The following is a 10,871-nucleotide window of genomic DNA, read 5'->3' as shown; positions in this document are numbered from 1 at the left end:
GCAAATAGCTACTAGGGTGGCTGAGCCACAATACTGCCTCTGCGTCCTTTTTGGAGCAGTTCCCACTTTGCCCGGTCAGCTCTGGATGCAGGAGGCTGCAGGGGCCAGCCTCCGGAATCCGGGAGACCAGAGGTCTGGCTCGTGGGTCCTTCCACAGGACTGTGGCAATAGAGGCAGGTGGTGGAAGAAGGAGGCAGGCTCAATTGTGGATGAAATCCCGAAGGTTTATTGCGTCTCCGAACAGGGGACCTCGCCCCCCAGGGGTGTCCAGCAATGAGCAACCCTGAACGTGCCTGCCAGGGGTTTTATGGGGGGGTGGCGACAGGGGAGGGATGACAACGGCATCGAATCAGGGAAGGAGAGAACGGGTCTGTGGGATGAGGGACACACAAGGGAACCTATCTTGGGAAAGGAAGGGAGGGATCCTCCCCCCAAGACCAATCACTCGACGCCCCTGCCAGAACTTTCTAGAAGCTTGGGAGGGGTGCCGGAGCGATTGGCAGGGGTCTGGGAGGAGACAAATAGAGAAAGCAGGGTTATGAACACGAAACCAGGAGGGTATAAACTGGGATGGTACAGTAATACAAAACCCAAAGGGGAGACCCGGACTGAACCAAACAAGACACATTCCCACACAATACCAAAGAGCACCATGTGTATACTGAAATCCCAAACAGAAACTGAAAACAGACTTAAATCCCTAAGGCAGTGATGCTGCTGTGTGGCTAAAACCAAAGTGAAAATCCAGGGAGGTGCTGCAACTGCACTTCTGAAGGGCACCAGTGGAGAGTGGAGGCAGAGCTGCCCCCTCTCTGCCCAGGACTCCAGCCCAAGGCACTGCGGCCGTTCGCAGTTTTCCAAGCACACACTGACCACCCAGACTACTGAACAGCAGTGGCTGCAAAGAGCCAGCTTTGACCCCTGTCACATTTACAGATTTACAGTCATTACATTTCAATTTGGTTTTTTACTCAAAAAACCAAGTGTATTTTGAGGGGGGAAAACAGGCTTTCCACAACCTTTTAAGATAGAAAATTATCTTGTATACTGACAATAGCAAGAAACACTCAGCCTTAGTCCAGTGCAGAAAAAATGCAAATACTATGTGGCAATCACTATTTTGCTCAAACCCAGGGCTATCACCAATTATCTCAAACAGCAGCATTGTGGAGAGATCCACACAAAGGAAATAACCAAATAACTACATCTTTCCTTGCAAATATCCTTTGTTTCTAATCAAAATCACTTTTCAACCTTTTTTCCCCCTCCCTAAGAGCAGCAGCCAAAACCAGAAAGCAAATTTCCCTGGGACACTTAACACTTTATTGTACATCTGTGAATGTTTTTGTTTTGTTTAAAGGATGTTATTTACAAAACCAGCATAGAACATTAGCATACAAATTGTTCAGTGTACTGTATGCAGATATCCAAATCCAAGGCAGATCCTGATTTCTGTTTATTGACTGCTGTGATGTATCACTGAGAAGCATTTCCCACTGCATGCTAGAGAAACACCACCTGATTGTAAAATCATATGGTACAACACAGAATTCAAGCAGGCTTCCCAAAAGTTCAGAGCAGTTCTGTTCACACTGAGTGAACAAGAAAAACATTACTGAAAATCATGAATTCTCTTCCTGCAGCAACTGCCTTTGCTACCATTAATCCTACAGCATCAATTTTGAACAAACCAAGATGGACGCTTCCTGGCTCTTTCAATGATCCGCTTGCCTGCATCTTTTTCTGTGGGTTTTTCTCCTTCATAAAGGACAACAGTCTCCACAGTTGGAGCATTAAACGGTCTTCCTTCCTTCTTATGTATTTCCATCCGTATCAGTCGAGTTTCTTCTTTGACTTTTGCGTAACAATAGCCGCAAAGGACATGTTTCTGCTTCAAGTTTCCACACTCAGGACAAACATCTATGTTCCTCTAAAATGACAGTGGAAAACAGGAAATTTTGTCATTTGAACAGCAGCAGAAAAAGAAACAGGGAACGACTACAAATAAAAATGTTAAATGAAATAGTAGAGAAACTCAACTACCATTTCAAACTGTATTCTTCTACATAATTTTTCTGTAATGTGTTGCTATCTCAATGGCTACTACTAAGAACAGCCTATAAATTCAGTATCTAAGTCATTATGCCTATTTATGTTTGGAAGACTAAAGACCTATGGACTCAATTAGATGCACAGAAAATGTAGGCCTTTTCCATTAAATTATCTGTTCAGCCAAAATTCACATTTTGTTGGCTTGCACCTCAAGTGCCACTGTTTATTTAACCTCAGACTACTGTCACACATGACGAATGTATCTGTTACAATGGATTTTAAAGATTATAGTATCTTTTAAGCTTATTTATGTATAAACAAAGTCCAGGGAGCTTTTACAGTCAGTACTTCTCTCTGCAATGACTCTCTAAAACAAGGACTTTGCTGATTACCTTCATTTCTATGAGCTTGCTGGGATGCCTCCGCCGGCTGCGGTTCACCTCAACGGTGCGCCTTTGCTTGGGCGCCGCCATCCACAGGACGCTCTCCAGCAGGCTCTGCGCCTCGGCACTGCTCTCACCAGCATCATTTATCCCTTGTGGAACAAGAGCCGGACCTTGCACAGCTAGTACTGGTCCTGCAGGAGAAAGAAAAAGAGGGGGGTGATTGTCCCAGTCTGCACTGGTGCAGCCTCCCCTTGAATACTGTCTGCAGTTTTGGGCACCACAACATAAGAAGGATATAAAGCTCTTATACAGCATTCAAAGGGAGGCCACGAGGATCGTGAAGGGCCTGGAAGGGAAGTGACACAAGGAGCAGCTAAGGTTACTTAGTCTGCTCAGCCTGGAGGAGAGTGAAGGGAGACCTCATCACAGTCTACAACTTCCTCATGAGGGGAAGCAGAGGGGGAGGCACTGATCTCTCCTCTGTGGTGACAGGACTTGAGAGAATGGCATGAAGCTGAGTCAAAGGAGGTTTAGGTCAGACATTAGGAAAAGGTTCTTCCCCCAGAGGGTGGTTGGGCACTGGAACAGGCTCCCCAGGGAAGTGGTCACAGCTCCAAGCCAGACAAAGTTCAGGAAGCGTTTGGACAACGCTCTCAGGTACGTGATGTGACTCTTGGGGCTGTCCTGGGCAGGGCTGAGTTGGACTTGATAATCTTTGTGTGCTCCTTCCAACTCAGCATATTCTGTGACTCTGTGAGAAAGAAATTCCTTGCAGCCAAGCCCCATTTTACCTGCGGTCGAGGAAACAAAACACGATACTGCCGTCACCCCCGAAGCAAGGTCAGAGCGGCGCCCCCGCCCCGCTCCCTCACTGACCCCAGGGCCGCGCCCTCCTGCCCCAGCGCCCTCTCTCCCTCCGCCCTTCACACGTAAAACGAGTCCCTCAGCCCTCACACCGCCCTCTCACAGAATCGATGGCGTTGCAAGAGACCTCTGAGACCATCTACTCCAATCCCTTCTCAAGGCAGATAACACAGGAACACGTCCAGTTCCTTCAGCTAGGCGGAGAAGAGGCCGCGACCTACCCCAGGGTGGGCTCTGTCCCCCGAGGAGACCCGGCCAGAGGCCGCGCTCCAGCCGCCCCCAGCAGCGCTGGAGCAGGGCGCGAAGCCGCGGCAGCGGAGAGCGGACGAGTACCACCACCGCCATAGCCCCACGCGGCCCTGCCGAGCCCTCGGGGAAGATGCGCCTTTCGCTGAGCCTTCTGGGAAACCGAGTGCCCTCAGTCTGTCACGGCATCGCAGGGACACATGAACAGGACTCCAAGTCCCAGCACTGCTCTCGCGACCAGGAGGGCGGGGCGGCGAAGGACAGAAGGAGGACTCCAACTCCCAGCATGCTGCACGGCAAGCCTCTCCGCCAACCGCATCTCGGCACGCTCAGGCACACGCCGCCACCCCGCCAATCAGCGCGCTCGCTTTGCCTTAGCGCTGGGAGCGGGAGCGGCGTCCGCGCCTGCGCCGAGGAGCCGGCGCGGGGCCTGCAGGGGCTGGTGCCAAAATGGCGGAGCGCGGCTACAGCTTCTCCCTCACCACCTTCAGGTACTGGGGCAGGAGCTGCTGTGGGCCCGGGGGCAGAGGCGGGCGGGCTGCCGGGCCACCGGGAGGACGGCGCGCAGCCTGAGCGGAGTGGCCTGCCGGCAGCGGCGACGCAGAACCGAGGGGGCGCTTTGCAGAGTCATCGGGCCTGCGAGCTTTGGGGGGCAGCGGGGCTGGACCTGGACAGGAGTGACGGGCCTGGGGAGAGCGGCGGGGGTCAGGCGCCTGAGGGGGAGACGCAGCTGCCCAGAGGCTTCCTGAAGGGCTGCGAGGGTTGCGGGGAGAGTCCTGGGTTCCACTTGGTGTCCGTCGCTTACCTCGGGCCCCAGTGCGGGCGCCGCTTGTGTCAACTCGTGGCTGTGAGACAGAACCGCTGTAGGACCAAGTTAAGGTCTGTCTCGACACTGGTAGTGCCCTACAGCGTGTGTTTGGTTTAGCAAACTCGGGATCACCACACACACGCATACTATAGGCTGGGGAATAATTCTCTGGTTCTTAGCTAACTGGAGATGCGTGATAACAGCTGAGCTGTGGTGTCGTGAGAGCTTGCTTCAGAACAAGCTTTGCAGATGTGGGAATGAGTGAAGCAGATGAGTTTTAGAATAGTTTGTGTTCCTTCCTGCTACACTTGGCAGTCTCTGCTCTCCTTGCACTTGGTGTTGTGCATGGCCCGAATGTGGAATGATGACATGCACAGAGTGAATATGCCATTGGAGTGGGGTCTGTTGGGGTGTTGCTCTAATACCTAGACTGAAGATTAATTCAGAGTAGAGGAAAACTTTCAATTTTTTTTTTTTTTTTTTCTCGATGAAAGTATTAAGGTATTAAGACCTATGTTGCATATATAAAAAAGAAAAACTGGACATAAGAATCTTCATGCTGCTTGTGTTGAAGTACCCCCTTTTTCTCAGAGGAGAATCACACTGTGTTATTGCAAAAGGAATTGCTAAAGGCTTGTTGCAGTTGAGCAAATGAAGCAGTTTGCAACCTAAAATGATGAAAAGAATATTCTTAATGGATGGAAGCTGCCCAACGTGCTTGCTCTGCTCAAGTAGATTGAATTCTTTATTAGCTGTCGGAAATGGTTTCCTAAGGGAGTTACAAACTTTTTGTATTTTACAGAAGAATTTTACAGAAGAACTACATGCTTGGAATGACAGTTCTGATTTGTTATATTTTGTAGTGGAAAAGCCAGAGTTACTAGTTTGTCACCCTTACACGCTGTTTCCTCAGTGTATAAATGACTACACTGATTGATTATTGCTTGCTTTGTTTTCTTCATCTAAGCACTGAGTTACATAATATCCGATTTTACTTCTGCAACTATTAAAGCAGCAGTGTCTGAAATACAGCCTAGAGAATACATCCACTTGCAAAATCACTTGCCCAGTGAGTGGCTCTCTGGTGTCCTTTTTCCTGTGGATGGAGAATGGACCCCTCCATCTTTCTGAATAAGTTACTTTGTAACTTATTTTGCTTGACACCTGCAGCTCTGCTCTGAGGATTCTGCATCCATTACCAGAATAATGTGGATCGTTAAAACAAAATGCAGGAATACCTGGGAATGGAACGGGAGTTGTTGCTGTCTTGTGCCATTGACCTCATGTGCTTGTCAGTCAAAAAGCATAGCCGTGTTTTGCTGGTTCCTTTCAGCAGTGAACATCAGTGTCTTGAAAGCTTTTAGAAACACACATTCAGTGTAATTTCAGTAGAAAGTCATGACACACCCTGAAGGTTTTTCCCACTGAGTGGAAATCTTTATTTTGCGTCTTCTTTTTAGTCCTTCTGGAAAGCTTGTTCAGATTGAATATGCTTTGGCTGCAGTAGCTGCAGGAGCTCCATCAGTTGGGATTAAAGGTATGTCCTGAAAATACTTCAGTGGAGGATTTGGGATTTCGACTATTTTTTGAGACAACTAAACCAATTTGGATCATGTACTGGGTCCTTTGTATTGGATCCTTCTTTATCTTTTTCTATTACATATTTTGTTACTCTTTCAATGGATTTTCACATGTTTTAATAGGTTTAATGTTTCCTGGCATTCTTTTTTTGGGTGATTTTGGAGACATTCAGTTGGTAGAAGTAGATATAAAAAGTTACGTAGATTGCTCAGTTATTAATGTTATTCAGAATCTTTAGAATGGGATTATGGGAGCTGTATGGTTATTTGAAAAAAGAAACAATGTGTTTGGTGTATTCATCAAAGTATCTCTCTTTAACATGATTGTAAGCTTGAATGGCTTTTAAAAAGAGAGGAAGAAAATTTTTACAGTTTAATAAGCTTGTCTGTGTTTTGACTGCTAATTTTAGTTTAATATTTAAAGAATTTTTTTGTTCCTTTCCAGCTGCAAATGGAGTGGTATTGGCAACTGAGAAGAAGCAGAAATCCATCCTGTATGATGAAAGAAGTGTCCACAAAGTAGAACCAATTACCAAACATATAGGTTTAGTGTACAGTGGTATGGGTCCAGATTACAGGTATTAAAAAATTTTGTTTGATCACCATTTAGATACATATTCATACAAGAAATTTAGGTAACAGGTAGCAATTGGCTGTTTCTTTTTAAGTGTATCTCATAATACTATATTGTATTGCACTGTAAACGACATTCACTTGAAGTTTTTCTTAATATGTTAATTAACTTGTCAAATAACCTTGTATCTAAAGAATGAAAGCAGTGTAATTCAACCTTACTTTCACTTTAAATATTTCAGCGATTACTTGGTTGATAAAGATAACTCAGCGCAGTCTGTATTCTTACATTGATGTTATGCCAGGTGTACAACTCCTGAACAGATATTTATTATTATGAGTTTCCAGTTGTAGTTGGAATTTTTTTGACATAAGAGTTTTGTCTTTGTTTTCAGAGTACTTGTGCACAGAGCTCGGAAGCTGGCCCAGCAGTATTACTTGGTTTATCATGAGCCCATTCCAACAGCTCAGCTAGTACAGAGAATTGCTTCTGTGATGCAGGAGTATACGCAGTCTGGGTACGTGCTGGAATTGCAGAGTTGCTTCGAAAGATTGTGTTGTTTAAATGTAATGAGTAACAGCTACCCAGTGATTGGAGTTCTTGTGGAAAAGGCAGTTTTTCAGTGGAAAATGTGCACAGAAAGTGGGCCAGCAGGAGGAGCACTGTCTGGCAGTGGGTGAGAATGGGTCTCCGTATCTTGCACACAAATGTGTCAGCCAAGGCAGGACAGTTTTGGTTTTGTTCTGTTGGTTTACTCATCATTCCTCATCACAGCCCTGGTCTGGGGAGAAGGCAAACATGTCCAAAATAATTAGTCACCTTTGACTTTCACTGTATGATTTATTATTTTTTGTTTGCCTGTAGTGGTGTTCGTCCCTTTGGTGTATCACTGCTAATATGTGGCTGGAACGAAGGGCGGCCGTATTTATTTCAGTCGGATCCATCTGTAAGTATCTTACACTTGTAAGTTCTGCTGCTTTGAAAAAACATGGGAAACTTTGCCTGTGCTCCTGAGATACTTTGTGATGAGAATAATAATACAGAGCTAGAATGGAAGATACCTTAACATAACTTCAGAAGTCAAAATGGGTCATTTCAGTAGGTGCTTGGAGCAAGCCTGCATCATTCTGTGCTTACATGTTCCTATACTGCTTGAGGGCTGGCAGCTGTTTCTGAGGGAGATCATCCCTTTTCATACCTTTCCACCTAGTTGATAGTGCCAGCAAAAATGGTGTTCTGCAACAGCTACTAGAAAAAAAAGAAGCTGACTGTTTATACTGCTCCAAACTGGATGGAAGTTAAGCCAAAACCTGTTGCATTGTGAAATGTAATGCATGTGCTTTGGTATTTAATGACAGTGGTTAATTTAAATGAGTTTATTTGCTGCGTGTGCACTGCACTTCAGAAGAACTACCCTTTGATGCACGTGTGAGGTGCAGTGCTTCAGATGAAAAAATGAGGTCATTTTAGTCATCATTGCAACTTTCAGCAGTTTGAATTACTACCTGATGCTCCCGTGTTAAAAGCAAAATGCAGATGCCTTGTTTAAGGCAGTTTGATTGAGCCATAGAACTGCTGATGGTCTTCATGGCAGAGGAGGGAATAGAAGTGATGACTAAATATCCTGGTAGTAGTGAACATAGATCAGATGGCTGATTTGCAACAAGTCACTTAGATTACTTTATCTTCAAAAAGAAGAATATGTGGAGTGAGCCTCAGTAAGGATTTGAGTGTACACTTTCTCAAAGGCAAATGTACTATTTTTGTTTAAGGAATCCCAAATCAAAACTATGCTAATTCACTTACTCAATTCATCTTTCAAAGTAGTACGAGGATGAAAGTAGGTGGGGCCCTATACACATTTTGTACAGTTTCACAGCATATGTTCCCATATAAAATTAGTCTGAATATGATCCAGAATTGTCTCCTGCAGTCTCAGAACACTCAGTATTTTCATAATTGCTTCTGTACTTTTTTACCAAGTAATTGCATACATAGTGTTTCACTAAGTTACACAAAACAGTTCAATCAACAGATTGTTGCTTTTTCAGGGAGCTTATTTTGCATGGAAAGCAACAGCAATGGGAAAAAATTACGTCAATGGGAAAACATTTCTTGAGAAAAGGTAATGTATTTGATACTTCTCTGAAAGGATACTATGTTCTGTTCAGGTTCCATATAAAACAGCCAGATTTTTAAAAATGCACACTTTTAAAATTGTCAGAACAAAGTTTTAAAATACTTAAGGTGTGATGTTTCCAATGTACTTATTTACACATGCACAGGAAGTTTGATTTATTTAAACTCCAGCTTTTGCATTTATGTAGAACTACTTGAGTGCAATAAACACTATATTCAGCATATTTGCAGTAATGTTATAGACAGACAGTAGGAAAAGTAGGGATTTTTTTTTTTTTGCAAATAATAACTTTGACTATTAATGTTGCAGTGCTTACAAATAATATTTGTATGAGAAACAGAAAGATTTTAGCAGTTTTGGGGTTTTTAGAGATTCCAGGATTATTAAAATTTGTAAAGGTCTTTGTCCTATGCTGAAATAAATGAATGTCTGTTTACAGATACAATGAAGATTTGGAGCTTGAAGATGCCATTCATACAGCTATCTTAACACTAAAGGTTAGCAAAATATTTAAGAAATAAGTTTCTTATGTCTTCATCATGTGATTCACTAAACTGTGTTTTTTTTAATAGGAGAGCTTTGAAGGGCAAATGACAGAAGACAACATTGAAGTTGGCATCTGTAATGAAGCTGGTTTTAGGAGGCTCACTCCTACTGAGGTTAAGGACTACTTGGCTGCAATAGCCTAGTAGAAACTGAGCTAGACTGTGTGGTTCACACAAAGGTCTTTTTAATTTTGGCTACTTAAATGTTTTTCTTTGCAGTTTTTGCATACTTATTTCTACATGGTTTGTCTGAGAGATTTTTTAAACATCATGGGTGCAAATACAACGGTCCTTGATATTGTAATACATGGAATCTTGTTAAGGATAATTCTTTCCCTTGATACACAAAATACTGTACAAAATGTAAAGTTATAGTGACAGCTTGGAAAAGGCTAAAGAATAAAATCAAAGGCCACTGTTTTGGGGGAAGGTGTCTGTGTGTCTTTTTAATCCTAGCTTGTTTATCCACATCAAGCTTAGATTTCAGTATCCTTATTGTTGAGGAAAGAGTTTTTCACATACAGCCACGATGAACTTACGTTCGACCTTCTTTTAAAAAATTTAGATGTCGAGTGACAGGATAATTTTTTCACTTTGGAATATTGTTTAAATGTCAATGAACTTCCAGAAATGGTATAATCTGGTGTAAAAGATCATGTACTTTCACAAAGGGGCAGAAAAGTCTTCCATTTCAGGGGTGTACTGTGGTCTGCTTGAGCCTCTCTGCTTTCGACCCTCCCGGTCTTTGTGTCACAAGAACTTGTTTTACTTGAGTTATTTTTTTGGCCCTAGAAATTGCACTTTTTCAACCTTGAAATATTGTTAGAAAAAGGGAAGTAGTAACTCTTACTGCAAACTAAATGCATTTATCACCATCAATAAAAATCAATGGGAATTACAAAACAGAATGAGAGTATGTAATGTAATTACTTTATTCCTTGAATTGTGCTAAAGTATTTTCCAACTTGCAAGATAATTCTAAAGATGTAATGAAAAGAGCATTTAATTTGTGCTTCATAACTTTTTACAGATATCATTGTGTGGAGGTGTATGTATCAATACATTTGTTACACGTATAGAGTCGTTCAAGTCATAAAAACCTACATTTACCACAAAAAACCCAGGATAAATATACCTTTTTTTTTTTTCCAGCAGAAGTAATCTGGTCTGCAGCCATTTAAGTTGTTGTTTTCAGATTTTATATTTTTTAAAGCAATCTGATTGTCAAAATGTTGATAGTGAACTGAGAGCAATAGCTGGGTCACGCTGCTTGTACACAAGGCTAAGGATGTAGGGGAGCAGCCTGGCAGGTCACACACATCAGCCAGTCCTAACTAATGAAGGAAATACAAAATATGAGTAGAAAGCAGTGTATAAGCTGATTGACCTGTGCTTTCCAATGTCTGTCTTCTGATGGTTTATGTTATCATCAGGTGAATAAGAATTTCTGAAGCATGCCATAATTATTTCCTAATGTCAGAAATAAAAGCTCTGTCCAAATGGTTCATTAAGAGTTCCGCCAGATCACTTTTTGAGTATTTTACTCTGAAAACTAGACCATACTCTGATTCTTATTCTAGAGAAAATAAAACAACTCAGATCTGAAACTGAAGGCTTTATATTGCTGCATCTTCGATTTAGAATATTTATGCTCATAGAGGTTTTTAATGCTATAT

The 10,871-nt window shown here is 43.0% G+C and overlaps 2 protein-coding genes across 2 annotated transcripts; one reads left to right on the top strand and one right to left on the bottom strand.

Annotated features, from left to right (window-relative positions):
- Positions 1–203: 203 nt before the first annotated feature.
- On the bottom strand, positions 204–3,721 carry MRPL32 (mitochondrial ribosomal protein L32). The gene is made up of 3 exons (XM_010398637.4): positions 3,524–3,721; positions 2,445–2,629; positions 204–1,930 (listed from the first exon to the last, which is right to left on the bottom strand). The coding sequence occupies exons 1-3, from the start codon at positions 3,645–3,647 to the stop codon at positions 1,676–1,678; spliced, it is 564 nt and encodes a 187-aa protein (XP_010396939.1). The 5' UTR covers positions 3,648–3,721; the 3' UTR covers positions 204–1,675.
- A 213-nt stretch (positions 3,722–3,934) lies between these two features.
- Positions 3,935–10,700, top strand: PSMA2 (proteasome 20S subunit alpha 2). The gene is made up of 8 exons (XM_039549058.1): positions 3,935–4,039; positions 5,817–5,893; positions 6,382–6,514; positions 6,905–7,027; positions 7,375–7,456; positions 8,562–8,635; positions 9,090–9,147; positions 9,223–10,700. Exons 1-8 carry the CDS (start codon positions 3,999–4,001, stop codon positions 9,337–9,339), a joined length of 705 nt encoding a protein of 234 aa, XP_039404992.1. The 5' UTR covers positions 3,935–3,998; the 3' UTR covers positions 9,340–10,700.
- The last annotated feature ends 171 nt before the right edge of the window (positions 10,701–10,871 follow it).

Source organism: Corvus cornix, chromosome 2, assembly GCF_000738735.6.
Source record: "Corvus cornix cornix isolate S_Up_H32 chromosome 2, ASM73873v5, whole genome shotgun sequence".
NCBI classification, from domain to species: domain Eukaryota; kingdom Metazoa; phylum Chordata; class Aves; order Passeriformes; family Corvidae; genus Corvus; species Corvus cornix.
Note: the sequence above shows the minus strand (reverse complement) of the source record. Positions and strands in the feature narration are given on the sequence as shown.

Excerpts from the sequence above, each read along its gene's own strand:
- PSMA2 (XM_039549058.1), top strand. The coding sequence starts at position 3,999 with ATGGCGGAGCGCGGCTACAGCTTCTCCCTCACCACCTTCAG. Across the intron at positions 6,515-6,904 it reads GGTATGGGTCCAGATTACAG|AGTACTTGTGCACAGAGCTC; the intron begins GTATTAAAAAAT and ends CTTTGTTTTCAG. Across the intron at positions 9,148-9,222 it reads CAGCTATCTTAACACTAAAG|GAGAGCTTTGAAGGGCAAAT; the intron begins GTTAGCAAAATA and ends TTTTTTTAATAG.
- MRPL32 (XM_010398637.4), bottom strand. The coding sequence starts at position 3,647 with ATGGCGGTGGTGGTACTCGTCCGCTCTCCGCTGCCGCGGCTTCGCGCC. Across the intron at positions 2,630-3,523 it reads GGGACAGAGCCCACCCTGGG|GACCAGTACTAGCTGTGCAA; the intron begins GTAGGTCGCGGC and ends TTTCTCCTGCAG. Across the intron at positions 1,931-2,444 it reads GCAAGCTCATAGAAATGAAG|AGGAACATAGATGTTTGTCC; the intron begins GTAATCAGCAAA and ends CTGTCATTTTAG.